General features: G+C 41.1%; 1 protein-coding gene across 2 annotated transcripts in view; it reads left to right on the top strand.

The window, feature by feature from the left end:
• CDH13 (cadherin 13) overlaps window positions 1–26,086 on the top strand; it is a 478,464-nt gene that overhangs the window by 367,967 nt on the left and 84,411 nt on the right. For both annotated transcript variants that reach the window (XM_009561054.2, XM_009561053.2), the window contains exon 8: window positions 17,626–17,766. In XM_009561054.2, the coding sequence (XP_009559349.1) occupies window positions 17,626–17,766 (141 nt within the window). The remainder of the gene's footprint in view (window positions 1–17,625; window positions 17,767–26,086) is intronic.

Raw genomic sequence — 26,086 nt, 5'->3', positions numbered from 1 at the left:
TTCCACAACGAAAAGCATTGAGTCAAAGCAGGCATGGCTAACAGAACCTAGGAGGGCACATGATGTTTCTTTTTTTTACCATAACATTATATTTATGGGGATCACAAGCTTTGAGACTGCAGATTCTCAGCTAGACAGTCAAGCTGGTCATTAAGTAGGGCAAGGGAGTAACACGAGGGGTGTGTGTACCAGCGGTCTGAAGCAAGGAAACCACGCAAGTCATTATAAAAACAGGAAGATATTCTTTTTCATTTATAGCTAAAAGAGAGGAAGTTTTTCGACTCATGGACTAGGAAGCAGAATTTTCAGTCTACTACTAAGTCTATGAGTGATTCTCAGCATGACCTCGGTCACACCACAGAATTGTTTAGGTTGGAAAAGAGCTTTAAGATCATCAAGTCCAATTTTAAAACTAACACTGCCAAGTCCACCACCAAACCATGTCCCTCACTCTTTCAATTAACCTTTCTATGGAGTGTTGTTGTATCCACATAATGGATGTTTGTGGTGAACATCAGGATGATCATGTAAAGACACATTTCATTGCTTCTGGTTACTATGCTGCATGCTAAATAGATGGCTGCACACAATAAAAGTAGCTTATCGCTCTGTCATGGATTTAAATAGTATGCTGTTCAATAACTCAATCCTTACTTTAGTGCAAGGTATGGATAAAGACGTTCTGTTAAAAATGGCACTTGTAAAGGTGAAACCCTTTCTCTTTTTAAAGTTGCTTAACCAATATTGTTTATTTCCTAAATAGTTTCATTAAACCCATGCAACTACCTCTGTGGGAGTTAATGAAGTACTGTATGTGTGGATTTCTTGATAGGGTTTCTCCTGTTAATTTTTAGTCTGTTATCAAGAGATCTCTTTATATAATCCTGAGCAAACTACATTTGCTGGTAACTTGTCAATGTGGGGAAATGAGTGAATGGCACAGCAGCATGTGAATTGACAAGGCGCTGGATACCTTAGTTGAGAAGCCCATGTGGAATTTCTACCACCAGTGCACATGTGAGAAGGCAGAAGTGGGTGCCTGCTGGGTCTAGTTTCCCAAGTAGAACTGAAGCCATCCTGGTTGAGTCCTCACTCCGCATTGCAATAGTCTCCCTTGAAGAGATAATCATCGTTGGAAGTGCCTTTATGAGTACCCAATTGTTTCTGGGATTGCTGGCAAAAATGCTGCCAGCTACATTAAAGTCAAAGATACTGTGGTATTTCTTTTGGTGTCTGAAGCTGGAGAGATACATTTTTCTTTATGATCATTGTCCAGTGCTACTCTGGACATTGCCAGGACCAGATATATTTACCTTTAGTAAGCAGGTCATCTGTAAATAAATTTTAAGGGCGGAATTCATTGTTCTTTTTAATGTAGGGCTGTTTTTAGAGAAGTTATTTTCCATAGAACAGGTATGACTGACTGCTTAGCTTGAATATTGATGGAGGAATATGTCAGATGTATAAAATTCTGGTTAAAATACTTAGATTTTGCAGAACCATATCTCAAAAATACTAATTAAACACAACATAACTCTTCATTCTTCCAGGACAGATCAAAACATACTCGGCAATTTGCTGTTATTTGGAAAGCAGGTTACAAACTGTGTATTTTCCTTTCTTTGTGCTGTAGAATTTTCATTTAAAATGCTCCTCTCCTAAATATTGTAAGGAAAAATTTCAATTGTGAATTATGCACTATGGACCAAATAACAAGGTGTTAGTTATCTCTGTGTGGGTACAGTTCAGTGGTCTACTCGGGATAATGAATGCCCATTAATATGGGTGCTACTTAGTGCTGTTTTTCAACATCTAGAAACAGAATACACTGAAAAAGAGAATGTGTCTGATAAACTCCATGGAGTTGGATACAGTTGGGTTTGATGATCTCAGAGGTCTTTTCCAATTTATTGTTTCTATGATTCTATATTATAAATTCACTTTTAACTACTTCGTCCTCCAAACGCACCAAAATCTTAGGTCCAGGGAGATTGATCAGTAGTATCCAAACTCATTATCCGCTGTCACCCTCCTGCAGGTCCTCCTTCACAAAGAAATGCTTTTAAGCAAAACATAACTTGTCCCAGGCAAAGTTCCACTAACACTGTATGTGTGTTACTATGCCATCAGACTGGACTCAGCCGGAGCAGTCTTCAGACAGCAGTGCGAGTCCCTGTGCTCTCCTGGAGCCCCTCCTGAAGCACTGGGATTGCGCAAGCTGACAACTTAACTGTTTATTAAGGAAAGATGATCTTGATAGCTGAGATCACTGCAATTTTAAGTCCCAAGAAAGTGTAACACATCCATCCTGGGACACGTTGTACTCCAGGGTACATTCAGACCTTACAGCAAGTTTTGAACATGTTGCATGTACCATTATTAGCTGAGAATCCTGCATTCATTCAGCATTTCCTTGTCAAAGCTGGAGAACTGCAGATGCTTTCACTCCCATGGAGTAATAACCTTGCTCGATTTTTGTCTCCCATTGTGATATCCCTCCTGACAGGAAGCACGGCTGAATGTGCGAGTTTCTCATTCGGTGCCTTTTGAAATATATTTGAAATAGGGATAGCTGCAGAGAAGGCAAAGCTCGGGGAGAGGGAGAATGCTGGAAAGAAAATGTATTCTACCCTAATAATCCATTGCCAGTTTGAATTCCCATTGACAGAAACATAGATGTCCATTTTTTTTATTCTGCTTTACTTTCAGTTGTGTACTACAGTTCTGCTTTAAGGAGTTCATGCAACCTCATGTAAATGTTATTTTATATTTGCACTGGTAATTGTATTCCTACTTCAATAAACAGGATCTTTCTAGGCTTAAGGTACTGCACATTGGACAAAGGCAGTAATTTTCAATGTGCCTTCTCCATCTGTTTATTAAACTAATTGTTTTACTTGTAGCTTCCCTTCCAATCGGTTCTGTTTATTGATACGTAGGGCTAAATAAGAAAAGAATGAAATTGAATGGACACATTTTAAATGGAAAATTCCGTTGTTATCTCTTTCATCAGAAAGTAAATCCTGTGGAGGGGTTGACTTTCCCCCCCCATAGCGCGATAAGCTTTTTAGTAAAACAGCAATAGTGTAATAGAGATCCATTTTACGTAATTTTTGCTTGGATGATTTAGAATTAGATCAATTTATATTCTGTGGGTATAATCCAACAAGAGTATATATGCAGCCACTAGAATTGTTTTTGTCCATGAGCAAAGCTAGTATATTTTACTGATTCATTACACTCTCAGCAGGGTCCTTTATTTCAAAAGCTACCTGGAACTATTACCGGCAACAGAATGCTAAATTCTAAAATAAGATTTGCATAAAAAATTAAAGAAAAAATTATAATAGTGATTAAAAGTAAAAATTTATGTCTTTCGTAATTAGAGTACCATATTTAAGTTGTAATTAGTTCAAATGGACATGTAGGGTTCTTTCCGCCTTCAACTCCAACTTATAAAGCTCCTATTTAACAAGAATATTATGTTCCCGAAAATATGCCTGAAATAATAGACAGTGCTTCCATTAATATTTAACATAAACATCAAGCAAAGGTTGTGCATCTGGAATCACAGAATATACTTTGTGCATCAGAGTATTAATTTTAGAAATAACCTCTGCGTGCTTAGGTCTGCTGATGTGTGGTTGTCATCGTAAGTCAGTAATTGAGTTTTCTGGGCATTTTGACCACTGGTACAAATTTGCAAAGCAGATTACACAGCAGAAACACAATTTCCATCCTGACCTTTATAACATTGCTTTCTGTTGTGGGAATTGGAATGTTTATGGAGGGAAATATAGTCTAAATGCACCTAATTTGTAAGAATGTGATTTCTGACGTTAACCCAGTAGGTTTCATTTTGATTCATTTGATAACAGATTATGTAAAGACTTGGCGTTAGGGGAGGTATCATAAAACTTATTGTCTTTTATTACCTCGGCAGAAAATATTGGTTTAGATGATTATAAATTGAAACTCGATGAAAACTGTCATTTTCAGCTGCTATGCAAAGATCCACAAGAAACCTTTTTCCCAGTGATCAGTCACAGATTTAGCAAACAAATGGCATTGTTTGCACTCACCAGTATAAACCGGGCATGGGAACAATGCTCAGCTTTGGTCGATCTACTGATACTGTTTGGGAGAAAGGATGAAGGACCTGTTTGAAAATCCTCTGCATCAGGTACTATCAGATGATTCTTCATTGTCTTGCTATTGACACGCTCTTGTTGTGTCACATCCTTTGGAACTTCAGGGGTCTATTCTTTCTTGTCCCTGTTGTTGTCTCCTTGCACAGTCTGGCGTAAGAGCTTGCTGTCACCAGTTAATTACTGTAAACTCCATAGCTGTCTATTTATTGTGGATTGAAGGCTATCTCTGCATTAACGGATAGAGTACATCAGCAGAAGAACACCTCTAGAGCAAGTTTATGAATTTTTTATGACTTAACACCGTACTGTACGCTGAAATTTTTCACTTCAGATAGCTCTAGTCTGGCCCCTCAGACCGAATTACGCTGATGGCTGGAAGGAGTCAGGTGATGCACAGAGCCTATTCTCCAGCTGAATTTCAGCTGAAAAAAAAAAATCCAGTTGTCAGACTCTCAGTGATGTAAACTGTAATGTACTAAGTGTAAGCAATGGGAAGGTTCACTTCAAAAGGTCTTTTCTAAGCAGTGCTGAAGCAACAGTACACACAAACTTTGCATGGGCATGTAGTCCAGCAGCTTTGTCTGGGAATGCTGTTGTCAGTTGGATAAGTTTAAATGAACTTGGCTTACCTGACCATCCATCTAGGGTTTGATGAAGAGGTGAAGAAAAACACTGTAGCGGTCTGCATGTTTTTGGAATGATTAGTACAAGTGTTGCATTGGCATCCAGGCAGATCTCAGCCGTGTAAACCTGAGTAATCGAAATTCAGCTCTTGTGAGATGATAAATTGCTCGATGGTGAAAATAATAAAAAAAACCCAGCATCAGGTTTTCACTTAAGTTTCCTGCAATGCATACCTTCAAAAATGTGTGCTAATAAGTGCAGTTTGGGAGTATAGAGGCCTGTAGTGTCCAGGATTTAAGCTGTCATGGGTTTGTTGCTTTATTCAGAGCTGATTTTGTGGGGAGGGGAGGTATTGGGAATAAGCTTAGGCTGAACCGCTTCAGACTGTACCTCTGCTTCATTCAGACCCATTTCTTCTACCTTGAGAAGATAAAACTCCAGCTATTTTATTTATTTTATTTTCCATTGCTTTGGAGATGTCTTCTGGGACACACTTTCTTGACAGGCAGTATTTACCTTTTGTAACTGTTCAGTATCCTTCTCCAAAGCATGCAGGATACACTTCGGGGATTCTTGAACCTCATTCAGACTCAAAGAGGAACAAATTCAAGTACTGATAAGCATACTTGACAGTCTTCTGTTTCGTTGCTTAGTGAGGAATTTCTGTGCCTGGGGGCTGCAGGTATGAGGTGTGTTTATCAATGAGATCACTGATAACTGATGTTGGCTGCCATCCACACATTTTAAGAAGGCAATTTTTTTCCCAATAAACAGAGGGGAGTGCTGGTGCTGTCATAGGATATATCGATATCCTCCACCAACGGGTTAAAAGCCTAGAACTTCTCATTAGTTTCCAGAGCCTGTGTTGCACAAACACAGGCACAGATACCCTCTTACAATTAAAGGTGAACAAGGTTTCCCAAATTCTAATGTGTTTATACCTGTAACAAGGCAGAAAAAAGCTACCTTTATTCCTCCTCTTTTGAAGAATTTGAGGACTATTTTCAGTGTGTATTTGGGGACCTTTGGCTCTCATTCCCTTGATCGTAGAATCATAGAATCACCAGGCTGGAAAGGACCCACTGGATCATCGAGTCCAACCATTCCTAACACTCCCTAGCCCGTGCCCCTCAGCACCTCCTCCACCCATCGTTTAAACACCTCCAGGGAAGGTGACTCCACCCCCTTCCTGCCCAGCCTGTTCCAGCACCCAATGATGATTTCTGTGAAAAAATTTTCCCTGATGTCCAGCCTGACCCTCCCCTGGTGGAGCTTGAGGCCATTCCCTTTCGTCCTGTCACCTGAGAGAAGAGCCCAGCTCACTCCTCTCCACACCCTCCTTTCAGGTAGTTGTGGAGAGCAATAAGGTCTCCCCTCAACCTCCTCTTCTCCAGGCTAAATCACCCCTTGTAATCTAATAAGGCCCTGGGGTTACTTGAGGTCATCTAGACAGACCCAGGGGTCACCAGAGGTCATCCAAGCAGGCTCTAGGGGTCACTTAAGGTCATTCCGGTAGACGCAGGGGTTACTTGAGGTCATCCAAGGCAAGACCAGGGGTTATTTGAGGTCATCCAAGGCAAGACCAGGGGTTATTTGAGGTCATCCAGGCAGGACGAGGGGTCATTTGAGGTCATACAGGCAGGCCCTGAAGTTACTTGAGGTCATCCAGGCAGGCCCTGGGGTCATTTGAGGTCATCCAGGCAGCCCCTGGGGTCACTTGAGGTCATCCAGGCAGCCCCTGGGGTCACTTGAGGTCATCCAGGCAGGCCCTGGGGTCACTTGAGGTCATCCAAGAAGGCCCATGGGTCATTTGAGGTCATCCAGGCAGCCCCTGGGGTCACTTGAGGTCATCCAGGCAGGCCTAGGGTCACTTGAGGTCATCCAGGCAGGCCCTGGGGTTACTTGAGGTCATCCAGGTAGGCCCTGGGGTCATTTGAGGTCATCCAGGCAGGCCCAGGAGTTACTTGAGGTCATCCAGGCAGGCATTGGAGTCACTTGAGGTCATCCAGGCAGGCATTGGGGTCATTTGAGGTCATCCAAGAAGGCCCAGGGGTCATTTGAGGTCATCCAGGCAGTCAGTGGGGTCACTTGAGGTCATCCAGGCAGCCCCTGGGGTCATTTGAGGTCATCCAGGCAGGCCCAGGGGGTTATTTGAGGTCATCCAGGCAGGCCCAGGGGTCACTTGAGGTCATCCAGGCAGGCATTGGGGTCACTTGAGGTCATCCAGGCAGACATTGGGGTCATTTGAGGTCATCCAGGCAGGCCCAGGGGTCATTTGAGGTCATCCAGGCAGGCCCAGGGGTCACTTGAGGTCATCCAGGCAGGCATTGGGGTTACTTGAGGTCATCCAGGTAGGCCCAGGAGGTTATTTGAGGTCATCCAGGCAGGCCCAGGGGGTCATTTGAGGTCATCCAGGCAGGCCCAGGAGTTACTTGAGGTCATCCCGGCAGGCCCAGGAGGTTATTTGAGGTCATCCAGGCAGGCCCAGGGGTCACTTGAGGTCATCCAGGCAGGCCCAGGGGTTATTATAGGTCATCCAGGCAGCCCCTGGGGTTATTTGAGGTCATCCAGGCAGGCCCAGGGGGTTATTTGAGGTCATCCAGGCAGTCAGTGGGGTCACTTGAGGTCATCCAGGCAGGCATTGGGGTCACTTGAGGTCATCCAGGCAGGCATTGGGGTCATTCGAGGTCATCCCGGCAGGCCCAGGGGTCACTTGAGGTCATCCAGGCAGGCCCTGGGGTCACTTGAGGTCATCCAGGCAGGCCCAGGGGTTACTTGAGGTCATCCAGGCAGGCCCAGGGGTCACTCGAGGTCATCCGGGCAGGCATTGGGGTCACTTGAGGTCATCCCGGCAGGCCCAGGGGTTACTTGAGGTCAACCAGGCAGGCCCTGGGGTTACTTGGGGTCAACCAGGCAGGCCCTGAGGTCACTTGAGGTCATACAGGCAGGCCCAGGGGTTACTTGAGGTCATCCAGGCAGGCCCTGGGGTTACTTGAGGTCATCCAGGCAGGCCCTGGGGTTACTTGAGGTCATCCAGGCAGGCCCTGGGGTCATTTGAGGTCATCCAAGCAGGCCCAGGGGTTACTTGAGATCATCCAAGAAGGCCCAGGGGTCATTTGAGGTCATCCAGGCAGTCAGTGGGGTCACTTGAGGTCATCCAGGCAGCCCCTGGGGTCATTTGAGGTCATCCAGGCAGGCCCAGGGGGTTATTTGAGGTCATCCAGGCAGGCCCTGGGGTCACTTGAGGTCATCCAGGAAGGCCCAGGGGTCATTTGAGGTCATCCAGGCAGTCAGTGGGGTCACTTGAGGTCATCCAGGCAGCCCCTGGGGTCATTTGAGGTCATCCAGGCAGGCCCAGGGGGTTATTTGAGGTCATCCAGGCAGGCCCAGGGGTCACTTGAGGTCATCCAGGCAGGCATTGGGGTCACTTGAGGTCATCCAGGCAGGCATTGGGGTCATTTGAGGTCATCCAGGCAGGCCCAGGGGTCATTTGAGGTCATCCAGGCAGGCCCAGGGGTCACTTGAGGTCATCCAGGCAGGCATTGGGGTTACTTGAGGTCATCCAGGTAGGCCCAGGAGGTTATTTGAGGTCATCCAGGCAGGCCCAGGGGTCACTTGAGGTCATACAGGCAGGCCCAGGGGTTATTATAGGTCATCCAGGCAGCCCCTGGGGTTATTTGAGGTCATCCAGGCAGGCCCAGGGGGTTATTTGAGGTCATCCAGGCAGTCAGTGGGGTCACTTGAGGTCATCCAGGCATGTCCTTTGGTCGCTTGAGTTCATCCAGGCAGGTCTAGGGGTTCACTTGAGGTCATCCAGGCAGGCATTGGGGTCATTTGAGGTCATCTAGGCAGCCCCAGGGGTCACTTGAGGTCATCCAGGCAGGCCCTGGGGTCACTTGAGGTCTTCCAGGCAGGCATTGGGGTCACTCGAGGTCATCCAGGCAGGCCCTGGGGTCATTTGAGGTCATCCAGGCAGGCCCAGGGGTTACTCGAGGTCATCCAGGTAGGCCCAGGGGTCACTTGAGGTCATCCAGGCAGGCCCAGGGGTCATTTGAGGTCATCCAGGCAGTCAGTGGGGTCACTCGAGGTCATCCGGGCAGGCCCAGGGGTTACTTGAGGTCATCCAGGCAGGCCTGGGGTCACTTGAGGTCATCCAGGCAGGCCCTGGGGTCACTTGAGGTCATCCAGGCAGGCCCAGGGGTCACTCGAGGTCAACCAGGCAGGCCCTGGGGTCACTCGAGGTCATCCAGGCAGGCCCAGGGGTCATTTGAGGTCATCCAGGCAGGCCCAGGGGTCATTTGAGGTCATCCAGGTAGGCCCAGGGGTCACTTGAGGTCATCCAGGCAGGCCCAGGGGTCATTTGAGGTCATCCAGGCAGTCAGTGGGGTCACTCGAGGTCATCCGGGCAGGCCTAGGGGTTACTTGAGGTCATCCAGGCAGGCCCTGGGGTCACTTGAGGTCATCCAGGTAGGCCCAGGGGTTACTTGGGGTCAACCAGGCAGGCCTAGGGTCACTTGAGGTCATCCAGGCAGGCCCAGGGGTTACTTGAGGTCATCCAGGCAGGCCTAGGGTCACTTGAGGTCATCCAGGCAGGCCCAGGGGGTTATTTGAGGTCATCCAGGCAGTCAGTGGGGTCACTTGAGGTCATCCAGGCAGGCATTGGGGTCACTTGAGGTCATCCAGGCAGGCATTGGGGTCATTCGAGGTCATCCCGGCAGGCCCAGGGGTCACTTGAGGTCATCCAGGCAGGCCCTGGGGTCACTTGAGGTCATACAGGCAGGCCCAGGGGTTACTTGAGGTCATCCAGGCAGGCCCAGGGGTCACTCGAGGTCATCCGGGCAGGCATTGGGGTCACTTGAGGTCATCCCGGCAGGCCCAGGGGTTACTTGAGGTCAACCAGGCAGGCCCTGGGGTCACTTGAGGTCATACAGGCAGGCCGAGGGGTTACTTGAGGTCAACCAGTCAGGCCCTGGGGTCACTTGAGGCCATACAGGCAGGCCCAGGGGTTACTTGAGGTCATCCAGGCAGGCCCTGGGGTCACTCGAGGTCATCCAGGCAGGCCCAGGGGTTACTTGTGGTCATCCAGGCAGGCCCTGGGGTCATTTGAGGTCATCCAGGCAGGCCCAGGGGTTACTTGAGGTCATCCAGGTAGGCCCAGGAGGTTATTTGAGGTCATCCAGGCAGGCCCTGCGGTCACTTGAGGTCATCCAGGCAGGCCCAGGGGGTCATTTGAGGTCATCCAGGCAGGCCCAGGAGGTTATTTGAGGTCATCCAGGCAGGCCCAGGGGTCACTTGAGGTCATCCAGGCAGGCCCTGGGGTCACTTGAGGTCATCCAGGCAGGCCCAGGGGTTACTTGTGGTCATCCAGGCAGGCCCTGGGGTCACTTGAGGTCATCCAGGCAGGCCCTGGGGTCACTTGAGGTCATCCAGGCATGTCCTTTGGTAGCTTGAGTTCATCCAGGCAGGTCTAGGGGTTCACTTGAGGTTATCCAGGTAGACCTAGGGATTACTGGAGGTTATCCAGGTAGATGTAGGGGTCACTTGAGGTCATCCAGGCAGGCCCTGGGGGTTACTTTAGGTAATCTATATAAGTCCAGGGGTTACTTTAGGTCATCCCATAAGGCTATGCTCATGAAGATTTGGTTGGCACTCTCTTGCAATGATTTTCTCTTTGGTTTATATTGAAACTTTTCAGGTTTTTTTTACGAGTAATAAGCATCTTATTTTGTGAGTTCAAGGCATATGTGCGTGTTCTTTCATAAACGTGTTAAATTATAGCTTAATAAACGTGCAAATAAAGTCACGTGTCCCGTTTAAACTCAGTGAGTCTGTGTTGATACGCACTAGGCTGTGGATCTATTCAGGTCTGAATACTTTGCGTTTGCTCACGAATTTTTCTCTCTAAAAGTTACAGCAGAATACCTTCACTCCTCTCTGTGTACTGGTCCTTATTATGTAACTTTTGCGTTCTTCACGTACTTATGGAATTTTCTTGGCAGAGGTATTTTGATGTAGAGATAGTCGAAAATCCGTCTGTACCGGTAACCATGACACATTCCTACATCAGAGAAACTCATTTCTCCTTTATGTTTTTCGATTTAAATAGACTAATTTCTGCCTACAGCAGGGACTAAGAATGGTTCAATATTTTACAACTAATAATTTATTAGAACGACTTTGCCCTTCTTTCTCTTCACCAATTGTCTGCAAACAGATTGTACGGCTCTAATACGCTAATGGCTGGAAATTATTTAAACATTTTTTTTTTTCAGCAAATATCTTCTGCTCCCCAGATTATTTGAGTTGCAAATTGTGACTGTTGAAATGAAATATATAATTAACGCCGCAAATAGAGCTGATTGGGTATTACAGGAGAACAGTTTTTATGGAAATGTATTGATTTGTTGAAGTAAGCATTTGTTACAAAAATATAGCGATTAAAAAACAAGCTTTGTTGAAATAAATATCTGTAATCCAGAAGGGAGGTGTTATCTGAGTGCTCTGTGTTTGGTACTTTAAACTTCGGATAGTCTTTGGAAGGGCGTAGCGGTAACGGCAGTCTTCGTGACATGTAAATACAGAGGGAATGTTTGCCTATATCAGGGCCTATAGGTGCATACAGATTATAATGTAGTTCTCTGTTCTTTTTTCAGACGTAGTACTAGGGAGTAGTCACTTACTATAGCTACGATCTACCTTTGATAGAAGGTTTAGGTGAGATGAGCGTGCTAGTTCAGTTCCTGACACCTCCAAGCACGTAATAACAATAGAGTGATTAAATGGTCTACAATCAGCACGAGAAGTTACATAATAATTGAAGCTTTCTCACTGGAGTGAAAGATTTCTGTGGTACTGTTTAATTATGAGGAACAACTGGATTTTTTTACTGAAAAAAACCCCCTTGAAATTACATACATTGGTCCAGAAGGAAAGCTGAAATGCACCTTGTCATTTTATCTATTTTAAGGTATGATTTAATGATATTTGACAGTAAGCGTTTTGCTTGGGATATTATGACTCTTATTCTCTATTGCTATTCAAACTTTTTATAGCACTTTGTGCTTCTAACACAGCTGACATGGAAAAAAGTTTCTTTTATCAAGCATCTTGTGAGTACCTGTTGCAGATCAACATGCCACTCTGTTCCAAACAAGCCATACTCTGGGAAATATCTTTGGCTGTTAAAAATCCACATGGGGATAGTAACTTTAATGGTGTTATTTTATGATAATTATGGATTTTGTTTAGAATATTTCTGTCTTCCCAGGGCTTATTTTTGGTAACGGCATAACTAAAAAGAATAATTTAAATGGAACTATCTCAGACTAATCAGATCTTCAATCACTGTTCTGTACTAGAAATTGGTGATCTCTTCCTAATTTGAAATTTCTTATTAATAGCATTCTCAATGTAAAGATGCTCCCTTAAGTGAAGTTAATGCCTGCGCAAATACTGTAATGCTTGTAGGTAAGAGCCGAGATGCACATGCTCTGCAGATTTCTAGTACTTTTCAAAGGAAAGCTTGTCCTCCCACCATGGTTAGCAACCTTCTCCCAAATGATACAAAATCAATAGCAACCCTAATTCTAGTTTGCATATCAGTCAAACCTGATAATTTTACACAAAGTATTGGAAATCAGCACATAGAATTCCTCTGTTTCCGTGTAAAATAAAACAAACATATCCATGCATATCAGCTCTTTAATTACATCAGCGTTAGAAGGAATTTAAGTCTTAATCCTGTACGTTTATATATAAAATAGTTATGTATTTCCTCTTGATGGGAAATGGATATTTCTGGACAGAAAAGCTATTTCTATCAAGCACTTTGGAGCAATTTCTTTCCTTTTTCAACAGCAACTGCTGAAGGAGAAAATTTAGTTTTCCAGTTGCTTCCAGATATACCTATGTACTATATGTCTTTGGTGGGTAGTAAATAGATATTGATTTTCTTCATAACTGAAGTACATTATTACAGTGATTAAACCGTAGACCTTCTTTTACGATATAAAAATTTGGAAATTGTTGAGTTAAAGAGGATTTATATTACAAAATTGCTTGGGTATTTGTATTCATCAAACTGTAATTCAAGTCCTGAACGCAAAGCCTTTGTGTATGTTGCCCTTTTTAAGCAGCAACAATTGGCATTTAAAATAAATGCTGATATTATAATTATAAAAGCATTATGTCTGCTAGAGCTGTTAATAGTCACATTGCTTCATTTCTTTATTCTACGTTTGTTAAAATCCTGACAGCATACTACGGAGCAATGCAAGGCTGAATGTTGATATCGCTCCTCAACGATAACATTGATTATGTTTTAATAGGACATGTTCAGTACATACTTTATGCGATTATCAATTTAAATGAACACACAAGCATTTATTTAGCATGAACAGAAATTATTTAAGTTCTAGGAACTTTTTTTTCTGGTTAGCTTTATATTATAAAGACATTAGTAACAACTGTGATATGGTAACTCACTACTGATAGTGTTATGAATGAATACATTGCTCATAAACAGAAGTGAGGCGTTGCTGCATTGTTAGAGAAAATCCCCAAACCCACAAAATAGCAAAATAATCTCTGTGTTGGTAGTAACCATCAAGATAGTCTGAAAGGATGCTTAAGTAGAAAGTGTATCTGTACTGAACTGCGTATCCCTCTGTTGTGATTAGATCCTGCAAACTTTGTCAGGAATATGAAAAAGTGCCTTTCTGGTCTCTCATTTCATACTAATGGTGAACCAGTTAGGTTGAACAGCAGGGAAGTGAAATCTGATATGTTAACACTGGTGGGTGGTCCTTCAAAAAAGAAAAAAATCAAGACATAGCTCACCTCTTGGGCAAACCAAAGAACTTGCCAAAGTCAACCCTGCCATGGCTAAATGACTGCAGTGAAAACTTAAGGGGAAAAGAATACTTCTCCTGCTGTAATCATACAAACCTTCTCAAGAGTGTTATACTCCACAATGTCACAGCTCATAAATAATAACCCACGCAAACAGTGACTTAATGTTTGTTTATTAAAATCGTCTATTATCCTTTTTAGCTGTAGATCCATTGTGTTGAGAGTTGTTATATTGCTAACATCTCACTATCCAAATGGTATGAACTGCATTGTTTTTGCAAGAGTGTGCTTTAGGGGCCAGGTCACCACTTTGACAAGCAGGGGACCTGGCTTTGGAGACAGTCAATGTCATGGTTAGCCAACACTCTAAGGGACTGGGGGAGTCCCAAAGTGCTACAAATTGTGGGTGCTGCGTTTATCCCTAACCTGCACAGCGTAGCAGGGATGGAGAAGGTGAAGGAAGGGTTACTTTTGTCCTTCACTGCCCAGCTCTATCACAAGATGGGAGCAAGTGCAGAGACCTGACTCACAGGGGTGAAAAACCTGAGCTGTGTGAAGAGGGAAAAGGCACGGAATTGCCATGACTGCTTGCACTGTGGCTCCTGCCCTGGGGGATCCCCCCCGCACAGACACTGCTCCTCCGCAGCACTGAGGAATGGAGTTAGCAATAGCACAGAGAGCCGTGCTCTGTCCACGGGTCCCCACTCCTGCGTCCCAGGGTTTACCAGCAGTGTGATAAATCACACAGATCCAAATAATTGCTACTAGTGTCTGAATTAGTTTGGCTAGAAGCATGAAAAACGCTAAAAAGTCCTTTACACACAATCTCCTAGTGTAAAGAGAGCATCTGATGGGAACAAGCTTCTGCTCTTGGGCTTGGATCTGTTAAGAATTACCTTCTCTAACAAAGCAAATATTTGGTGACAGAACTAGATGTCGAAAGTTCTGCATGGCAGGAAAGTGTGAAGTATTCATAATTATACGAAATACTACTGAAAGTTCGATGTTTTTCACATTCTATTGCGAGCTTAAACATTAGAGTCCTGTCATAGAAATTTCTGCTGCAGTAGACACAATTTCTAGCATAAATGCGCTTGCTGTTAATAGAAAATGGGACAGTTTTCAAAGTAAAAAAGGCCAATTTGTGAGTAAAAATGGACCTCTTTCTGAGCAAAGAGGCTTATAAACATGAAGTGATAAATGGCTTTGCAAGTTTTCTGCACAATAATAACAGTTTCCTAATCAAAAGAATGAAAAAGTTGCATCTAGAGGAGGGAAGTTCTATTCGCATTTTAATATATTGAAAACATTTTAGAGAGTAAATATATGAAAACTGTAAATTTTGTTCCACTTGGTAAGCTGAATTTGTTTTGGTGGCATGTCAGTAATATTTCTTTGCGTATATTTATATGATGTTATAAATCAAAATCCTGTTCAGGGTTTGCTGCCTTCTGAGATGAATTTCACAGAATAATGTTGCAAGACTTAAGGAAATACGTTTCCTAGTATCCCCTAAGTGGCAGAGGCATCTGATTTTCTAGTAGTCCATATGTTTTTAGAACTTAATATATCTTCTGGCGTGACTCATTGATTCTACATGCAAATATATTGCTTCATAATAGCTGATCTGATGAGCAACTGATATGGTTGTTTCTCTCACGCTCTAAAAATGATTCAAGATTGAAGTACTAAGGAACTGGATTCTCTTTACGTATGCTCCAAGAAAGGTGGTGTGATCTACCCAGGAAAACGCATAGTGCAAAATGCACAATTTAATAAATGCTTTCAAATCACTTAGCTGCGGAGAAGATTCTGTCACCCGAGAGGTGGTTTTGCTAAGCTAGAGAGAGGAAATGAGTCTCCTAAAATTTTAAATGGTGAGATGCACGCTGGGAAATGAAGGGATTGAGAACCCCCAGGAAGGACTTGTGTGTACTGGTAGATGAAAATCTACATGTCAGCTGTCAATGTGTGCTTGCAGCCCCAAAAGCCAGCTCTGTCCTGTGCTGCATCAAATGAAGCATAACCAGCAGTTCAGGAGAGGTGATTTTGCCCTTCTACTCTTACCAAGTGAGACCCCACCTCTGCAGTACTGTTTCCAGCTCTGAGGTCCTCATTAAAGGAAAGACATGGACCATTAGGGGACTGTTCCAGAGGAGGGCCGCAAAAAATCATTGGAGGGATGGAACACCTCTCCTATGAAGAAAGGCTGAGAGACCTGGGGTTCTTTAGTCTGGAGAAGAGGAAGCTCCAGGGAGACCTTATCGTGGCCTTTCGTTACTTAAAGGGGATTTAAGATGGGGACAGACTTTTCAATAGAGCCTGTTGCAATAAGACAAGTGGCAATGGTTTTAAACTAAGGGAGGGTAGATTTAAATTAGATACAAGGAAGAATTTTTTATACTGAGGCTGGTGAAACACCAGCTCAGGTTAACCAGAGGTATAGCAGACCATCCTTGTAAATGTTCAGGTTCAGGTTGGATGGGGTTCTGAGCAGCCGCATCCATTTGAATCTGTCATCGCAGGGGTTTGGACTGGATGACCTTTAAAGGTCCCTTTCAATCCAAACTACTCTGTGATTCTACATTATCTGCTATGGGATAAGCCCTACTTCAGCTTCCTTGATTCTGCTTTACAAGGTGGTGTACGGAGAGTAAATAGAGATAATTGTGTAACTCTATGGGGTTTTACACAAACTGTCTCTTTGCATGTTAATTCTCTGGAAAAGTGTTAGATAAAGAACATAGGCACAGTGAAGTCAAAAATATGTAGCCTTGGTTCTTGTAAACACAGTTGGGTGATAGAGCTGGTCTGAGGTTAAAAAAAAAGCCACCCTCTAGCACTAGTACCCCAGCACCCCTTTCAGATACCATTATGTCCCTTTGCCTCTGAGATCCAGGCTTATTTTTCAAGGAAGGTTTGAAAAAAACATTCCTGAGCACGCATGATATTCTTACCATACAGTTTTAAAGGTGACTGCAGCACTTCCCCATCTGTGTCCTCCACTGATGATCCAGCACATATGGTCTTTGGGCAGATGTTTCTGTACAAAAGCAGCCATACAAATGGGGAAAATATTCATTTAAATTAGGTGTCTGGTCTTGTCTCCAGTGAAATCCGTGTCAAAATTTTCCATGAGTTTCATGGGAGCAGGTTCTGATGCTGATAATAGCTCCCTTTGATGAGCTGTATTACTAGCTCATTGTCCAGCTTGAAAACAGATGTGCTTTCATGCCTGATGTGAGAGGTGAATTAGAAATGCTGTCACATTCTCACTGCAGAATGGTGGCAGCAAATTTTTTTCCAAGTTCTGACTGTCTTTTGATGGAGGGAAATTAAGGATGGCTTTGGCTGTGGACGTATGCAATATGTATGCAGTCGGATAAGTAATCGTAACAGAGGAATCGAATATTATAGATGCAAATCATTAGTGTTACTATACACATTTGCTTCGTGCAAGAACTGGCAATCGTTGCCCATTTTAGAAACTACTTTCTTGTTTTTTTACAGTGAAGCAAACAGATTACCATCCTAAATGCAAATATACGGAATGAATGTGATTTAGTAAAATAAAGTGAATTTATATGTAGATTGTGACATTAGGGTTAAATTATGTACCATCATAACACTGATGAAGAAAGCTGCTAAATATTGGTGTATTGAAGTGAGAGCTCACTCTTAAAGAGCAGGTATATTTCAATTTCTTTCCTAAACCCCTTAAATAATAGAATAGATTAGATAATATTTAGCAATATTCATCTTCATATTGTACTCCAAGTCAGTTTTCCATCGTAGCAGCTGAAGCTCATAGAAAGCTGTGCTTCTGTTTTACTAAAACACTGTGAAAACAGATCTGTTTCTATGGTGTGTTTCATCAGGCCAAATTAAGGGGTTTGTTTATTTATTTATTTATTTTCTTGATGTGAATTAAAAGTAATATGTTATTTGCGGTAGGCTTTTTTATTTTAACCTTTCCTTTTCTGTTGGTTTTGTTTTTCAGACTATGGAAACGCCCAAATATGAGCTAGTTATAGAAGCTAAGGATATGGGTGGTCTTGACGTGGGACTAACTGGCACAGCAACTGCCACAATTCTGATTGATGATAAAAATGACCATCCACCAGAATTTACCAAGAAGGAGGTAAGAGTTTGCCATCTGTGTTCCGCAAAATGGTGCATGGAATTGTAAGTAGCTTGGTTCTAAATACAAAAATACTCCTTAATGGAAGGAAATACTTACAGACGTGTCTCAATATGACAGATTTCTGTGGAGCTGGTCTTTTCTTCTTTTATGTTAATAAGTAGGTGCACATCATTTCCAAAATAAAACGCAACTGTAAGGCAAAAATTTATATCAAGAGGTATCACTCAGCGGTTGGTTAGCAAGATCAAAACCTGTAAAATAGGTTTGTTAGTTGTAACTTTTTCCCTTAGCTCCTACGGGAGAAAATAGAGAATTCTCCCTCGCCTACATTCCTATGTAGAGCTTTTGATGGCCAGGAACATGGGTGAAAGCATGTTTAGTCCTGGCTTCAATACTTCACCTGTGAGACAGCTAACGTTGATAGTTCTGTAATGAAAGCTCTAGTCCTAAAAGCTTTAAATCTAATCTACCGGTGGAATTTTTGAGGAAAGATTTTTTTTCACTGCAAGTTGAATTCTACTGAAAAATGCTGAAAAGTTTGAAAACCCCTAAACAAAAATGACAGATGTCCATTGCTTGCAGGACAGTGCAATAGTACTACAGCAGAGTTTCTGTTTTCAGGCAAAATATCTAGCAAATGTCCTGCCTTTCTCACTCTGCTTCCTTCCCTCCTCTACGTTTACTATTAGTCCGATGTATAAATATATATATATATATATATATATTTGCCTCTGGTATTTGGAGAGAATTCGAGTTTGTCCAAGTTTTACCTAATAACAGCTGGTTTGCATTTTGCCGTCAAAGTTTTCTGAGGCTCTGCAGATTTTAAGAAATATTCCCAAGAGGTAAGAAATAAGCATGAGGGATGCTGATTTTAAGGTAAATTTAGAAGGACAAAAGGAAAGGTTATTGCTATAGAAGTCTTGGTTTTCTCCTCATGGTATACTTTTACTTCTTTTGATTTTCTTTTTCCGGCCTAATTTTAGTGATTGGACAGCAGGTTATTTGGAAAAAAATCATTGTGATTGTACTTGAATAAATATTTCTTTTTTAAATGCAAGTTGGATAACCAGATTATAAAAGAATGGAGAAAGTTTCTTCTAAAAGATAATAAGAAAGAAACAATGACAATTTTGTCAATAAGAATGGTATTTCTTGCTTATCAGTGGCAATAGCCACTTACTTAAGTAAAATGCTTCAGAAGAGCATTTCAGTCACCTTAAAAGTACCATGAAAAGCCTGATCCAAACCTTTCAAGTACATAGGTGATTACTAAGTGATTCTGATCAAACTATTAATTCTCTTAATTACCTTTTCGATCAGGCTTTTAATGCCATGAAAGCTGTTTCCTGACAATAAATGGTTAAAGTATATTCAAAAACATTGTAATTTTTAGCACTCTGAAACATAATAATATAAAAGGACAAGTCAGCATATGCAGAAATAGGAAGAAATTGTATTAATCAATATCAATAACAGTTCCTGTCATTCAAAGTGCTACCTACTTGAATTTTCAAACTTTGAGATTTCTTCTTTTGAAGATGAAAGATTTGTTCCTTTAAGGCACCTTTCTATGTAACTTTCAATAGATTCAATTCTTTTAAAGGAATCTTTGTATAATTATGTTTGAATTAATAGTTTGGTATTTTGGGCAAGAATATTAAATACCTTGGGTGACCGCTTAGCCATAAATGTACTGTTAGTGTCTATTTCTGTGGGAATTCAGAAACATTTATAAATTCAGTTCAGTCAGTGATAGCAAAAGGTACACTATATACTTGAAAGTCTGGTGGTTTCAGTATAGAAATAAAATAGCAGATGTGAACAGACACATCTTTTTTGAAAGCTTTTTTGAAAATTCCGGTCTTATACGTTTTCTTGCACTTTTATACGACATAAAAATTTTCCAGTAGAGATATCTCTCTTTTTTTTTTTTTCTTTTTTATACATTGTGACATAGTTTTGAACCTTTCACTCTTTAGGGACGTTAATGACCTTAGAAATCTTCCCTCTGCCTTCCCTAAGTGGTATTCTTGTTCGATGAATAGGGCGGTAAAAATCAGTCTTTAATGCATGGTGCCAGGTCCCTTTAGAAACATGTGCTCTATTCTAGAATAGTAGTCTAAGAGGGGGAGACTGTCTTTTAATAGAGCTAATGCCACTTTATTTGGCTTATTGCTTAAAGTACTTAGTTATTGTATTTAAGTGTCGCACACCACATGCTGCAATGCCATTGATCTGAAGAAATCTTGTCCAAAAATGACATATGTTCAAGATAACTTTTGAAATAGAAAGTTCCGATTCAGTAAATCTGAAGATTTGATTTCAGAGTGCATCTTCTGTTATTTGCTTTGAGGTCAGTTGCTTTAGGGCTGGTTTCTTGTGGCATTGACATGTTTTTCCAGCTATCTTCTTCTTCATTAAATTTTGACTTTTTTTCTCAATGCCCGTTTCCCTTGTGTAAAACAAATGCTTATTTACTGGTTTATGTTTTCTTCTGACAGCATAACTTTTACCTAAAATAGCACTGCCATTATTTGTCACATGCTGTTGATGTAGCCTAATTAAGCCAAGTTTTCAATGTATTCTCTTTGTCTGTAAGCGCAGGGGCCAAGTTAATTCATGATTTAACACAGTGAAAGTCAACGAAATAGAGAGATGCGTTTTTTCAAATGTCTGAACACTACGTGGATACAGCACTGGGTACCCCAGACTGTGCACTAAATGGTGTTTTGTAGAATGCAGAATGCATTGTTATATATATATATCTTAATAAATGCATATAAGATTTCAGCAATGTTAATGCCAAGACAGAAGTTTAATCATCTGTCCTCCCTCTTCTGGCTTCTGTCTTGATTTTTTTTATATTTTCCCAAGGAAGAAGCTTATGTTGCCTCTCTTTAATAATAGATTCTTTTTCCTTAATGATGAATATATTGTCTTTCCTTACTAAATGTTCTCAGGCATCTGAGAGAAGAATGCAGTGATGTGGCTTAAGCGGATGAATTTTCCACAGTCCACCTAATTCTCCTACCTGTCTTTCACCACAGATTTGGGACAGTAGCATCTCCCTAGTCATACAACAAAAAGTAGTGGGACTTGCCAGGAAGCTGTCACTTGTGTATAAGAAAGAGAGAGTTCATTTGGCCAGGGAACAGTCTTATTCTTGAGATGATTCCTCTTTCCGCCGCTTCCATCCTTACCTTCATTTTCATCCATTTCTCGGACAAAGTAATGTAAAATAGAAAGAATTCTGTCACGTCAGGGAGCATAAGATTGGAGAAAATATTTTTCCAAGTTTAGATTTTTTGAGTATACATTCTTAGAAATAAATTTTCCAGTTAAATAAAGAAGCTTGCCTCCTGTGAAGAGAATAAAATTTGTGTAATTTGACAAAACATCACGACAATGAAATTTGAGATACACTAGTATTGAGTCTTGAGTGAAAGGTATTATTTGCTCACATTTTGAATGCCTACTGATAAATGGTTTATAAAAGAGTAGTAAATGACTGATGTGTGCTTTAATAAATGATTCATCAATTCCTATACAGACCTGTAAGTGAATAGTTTGCTTGTCACCATGATTCATAATGACTTCCAACACTGTCTTCTGATTCAGTTGTGCTACCCGCTGGGGTAAAACAACCTGGAATACAACACATATCTATGTCTGCTCATGTTTCAAAGAGGGTATGAGACTTCCAGAGCAACATCTGGAGAGATTTATTTTTCAGTTCAGGCTATGGAGAAATACGCTTGTACCATTCAGAATAACTATCTTGTTTCTTGGTGTTGACTAAATCATACTAAAAACATACTTGGTGTTGGCTAAATCATACTGAGGACCAAAACTGAGCTAAAAGCACTTTTAAGGTTCCTCCTGGCTCTCTTTTCCGCAGTTTTACAATAAGTTCTCTCTTAGACATGGTACTGTTATTTTCCATGCTAGACATACCTCACCGACACAGACCAGATGTGTCCATTCGGTTTGCACTTTTAGAAACAACGACATATCTCACTCCCTTTTTTCTGTGATCTGAAGTCAACCTGAGTCCCTCTTATCATATCTTACAGGGAAAATGTTGCCCTTTGGGAATCCTAATTGATATTATTCCTTTATCTGTAGGTCTTGCCAGTGAGCTGGAAACTACCTTTGGGCACTAACGACACTGTTAATTGTAGATTTTTCCCCTGCAACTCACTCCTACCCTTAGATCTGATTTGGAGAAACCACTAGTGAGGACCAGAGTTCTATACAAAACTAGGCAAACAAGTGCCGTTGTGCTAAACCTGTAGTACTCCTGGTTTTTTTAACCCACAAATATTAACCTAGCAGTTTAAGTGAAAACAGAAGAGATCAAGGGTTTTGTAAGTGGCTCGTGTTCTCTCATGTAGAGGCTGAGGCAAAGATGTAGAGATCCACGTGTTTCTACTAGAATCCGTTTGCAAAGTATCTCTTAAATTAGTTTACAGGATATCTGTTAGTCAAATGAAAAGCTGTTTATTATTAAATATAGGTGAAAGAAAACAAGCATCATAATAGTAATAAATGTTTTAGTTTCTAAATGAAGACTTGTGAACATTCTGTCCTCCCTGCAAAAATAAAATGGTTGAAATTTTCAATAAAATTCTACTAACTGTACCATTTCTTCATGGGTAATAATTGGCCACTACTCTCAGTTGTGTTAAAGTCCAAGGCATTCAGAGTTTTCTTAGTTGTCACGAGCTGCAGAACAGATATTCAAAATCACATAAGCAGTTTAGAAAAGTTTCTAAATTACACAGATATTTAGATTTTTTTTTTCCTCCCTGAAATAATTTTAAATGTCAAAGATAAAAAAAGAAGAGCTTAATGGACTTTAAAAATAGTTTTAGGAACATCTAATTACCACTGGAGTTTAAAAAGCTGGGTTTAGGAGTATAGGTTGCTTTGATTCTCGGTGCAATCAGGATTCCAAACGTCTGTTTGTTTTCTAAACCTAGGAACTTTCAAATCACTTGAAAAATGCTTCTTAGTATTTCTGAGTTGTGTTGTGGTGGTACCAAACTAAAGACACTTGAAAGACTTAAACAATCTGCCTATCCGCATAATGAAATTTCCTTTTTGTTATTTTTTTCTTCTTCTTCAATGCTGTATGTCAGTTCTTACCTGAATTAGCTGGTTTGAGGTTTCTTATGTGATGAGGAATGCTCAGCACAACTCAGGATTGAATTACCAATGAACTTAAAAGCAAATACTCTGCTGTTGCATTGCAAGTAAAAATGAAATAATTGGGGAGAAAGACAGAAAACCAATATGCTTACTCTGTGCATTCACTAAAATAGAGGACTGTTCAGAAAAAAACAGGGTGTGGAAGATCTGTGCTTCCTGTGCTCATCCAGATTCATATTGTGTCCATAATAATTTGTATTCCTGTGGCTACCAGCGAGCTATCTGCATAACCAGTGTAAGCATTTTGTTCAAGAACTTTTGCAAAATATGTTTAACATTGAGTCCATCCACTTATCACTTAATTAGAGCTGGATACACTGCATAGCAGTAGGCAGCAGACTTCTACATTTATCTTTGCTTGTGAGGGGTGAGTTCATTGCTTTGTTTCTTTCCACCAAGGTCACGAAATACATGAAGTTGTCTATTTAATCTCCAGATAAACACATTTCAGTGGTACATAAAACAACAGCGTGCCTGCTTTATAATCTGAAAGCAGCTGAGAAACACTTGTATAAGTACAGGATAGATTCTATGAATAGAAATGATCATTCAAACAGTGTGAAATTGGGGAGGAACACAAAGGCACTTCAATGCTTCTCCACATCTGATTTTTTCCCAGCAGTCTTGCTCTCTAAGTTAGCTTACATAGTAAAATTGTATTTTTATCAGTTCTTTTCTCATTTTCTTTTTGTGTTCATTTCCTGCCTTTTGTTTAGTTTCCTTGATTTGTTACGACCAGCTGATCTAAGTGGTCCTGATGCAAACTTTGTGAGTCCTTGCCTCTTGTAACCCTCTGGTTATGCTTGGAAGGTCAGCAGCAACTCAGTGGTAATAACAGCAATTCTCACTACAGCTGCTAAATTCTCACCACAAAACCATTCCAATGCTGTCTGTCCTCTGAAGACTTCTTCCATCTGCTTCCGCTAACAGCAAATATCCAAATACTGTGAGCAACAAAAACCCATAAACCCACAATTTATTGCTCTCTTCTACAAGAACTGAAGGTTAATATTCTTCCTCAATGTGGTCTATGAAGTGTGAACTTTGCCATAGATATTAAGGTCTGAATTACAAAGCAAAGAGTAGTAGTAAGGGTTTTGACTACATCTAGCACAAATACGTTTGGGTAAATAACTAGATAGTAGGAATTAAAGAGAGAGGAAGGCTGAAACAAAGGCTCTGGAGAGAAGCGCAATCTAAACAAAGATAATGTAATGTCTCCAGACCAAGTCTTGGACCACTTATTCAGGGAAGCTGTATAAACATAATTATTAACAGTCATTACTAGGAATGGCTATGTGATTTTCCAATTAAACTTTTTCTTCCCAGCTGGAATTTTGCATTTGCCTTCAAATCAAATTCGGACTGCTTTCTAGAGATTTCAATTTTAACACAAATTTCTAAATCTGAGCCTTTTGCTAGAGAAATTATCTTTTTTTTTTTCTTTTCTCTGAATGTGCTGCTGGAGCACTCGGTGGAAATAGAATTTTACTCTTCTCCAAGAACAGTTTATAGCATGTTGCCCCTCATTAACTGTTCAAGGGGTTCCACCTTGAACACTGAGGGCAGGCAGGTGACATCCAACCCTCAAAGAAATTTCACACAATTATTTTCAGATGAAGGCATGAAAGAATGCATCACTCCCTTTCTCAAATTGACTTTTGGGTTCTGTATCGGGAGACCTCATTTGGTTATTTAGAATCCAATTGTCTGAAATCCTAATTTCTGTCTGGAAATATTGAGGTTTCTACACATGGAATTAATTGCAGAGTGACTCCTTAATCATCATTAACTCATTCGGGGTAGAGAGGGTGTAAATCAGTGGGCAGGTAGTGGGCAATAGATGACCTGGTATTACCTGTGGCTTCAAGAGGCTTTTATTTTATGTAAATAAAGGACTACATTTACTCACATGTGGAAAGTGAGATCTTAACGGAAATACCAGGAACTCTTGTCTGACACAGCAGAGCTGATTTGAGGAGTAATAAATATAGGAATTGTTAGATGTGTAGCAAAATATCATTCTAATCCCATGAGTTAAGAAACCCACACAGATAATATGCCTCTGGCATCTGTAGGAGTTCTATTTTTAAAGTAGGATTACACAAGATAACACACTATAGATCTTAACATATTCAATTCGCACCAGACAAGACCCTATTTAATAGCAATTACACAATATGTGCCAGCTGATATCATAGTTTCAGTTTATATGAGCAGAAGGGATTTATAAAGCTGAAGTATATTCATACAAGAATAATAGTTATGTGACTCCTTAGGTCATTCCACTTTAGTGGAATGAGTTTTTTGATCAATTTATCAGTTTCTTCACTGACAAGTGAGTTTCTAACATTTTTGTCAGCAACACTAAAACTGATTTGGCTACTGCAAAATTTGCTAACCATCTGTGTATACGAATCAAAACGTCAGGATTATTTAGACAAAATATCTTTTTTCCTTCTGCTCTGAAATGTTAAAATAGTGAACCGATAAAAATCAACATGCTAAAAGGAGCTGTACATTTATTCAAGTAAAATTGTTAGTAAGTGGCTATGAAAGAGACTCATTTAGAAAGCAATAAAATTCTATAGGGCTGATCGTCTCTTGAACTTACTGGAATGGAAGTGGTGTTGATACATTTAAGAAAAAAACACATTAGGGGATTCATACAGAACTCTTCGCAGTTATAGTCTCTGTAGAGGAAAATGGTTCAGGAGTGTAATTTATTCATATCCTTGTACTTTCTACTTTGGCTTACTTCCAGGCCTTGTTTGCCTTAGAGTCCCAGATGCTTATTTGCTTAAAGGGTAGCCCTTTCTCTAGCCTGCTGTCTAACAGTCACTTAATATTTATTTGTTTTTACAAATGTTTTCTCCTGTGTTCCCAGTCCATATGTCACAAGAAAAAGTAGAATCCCAATGCTACGCAGAGTATTGATGTTATCCTCATTTCCTATTCCGTATTTTGACCCCATTATGAAAAATCCCTGAATCCCAGTTGGTTATCTGAACCTATGCTTCCCTCCAACACTATTGCTCTGTGGCCAGCCCTTTGAGTTTATGTTCTAACTCCCATTCTTCTCTTCCACTTAGCTTGATGCAAG

The sequence above is a fragment of the Cuculus canorus genome, chromosome 13, assembly GCF_017976375.1.
Source record: "Cuculus canorus isolate bCucCan1 chromosome 13, bCucCan1.pri, whole genome shotgun sequence".
Lineage (NCBI taxonomy): Eukaryota > Metazoa > Chordata > Aves > Cuculiformes > Cuculidae > Cuculus > Cuculus canorus.
Note: the sequence above shows the minus strand (reverse complement) of the source record. Positions and strands in the feature narration are given on the sequence as shown.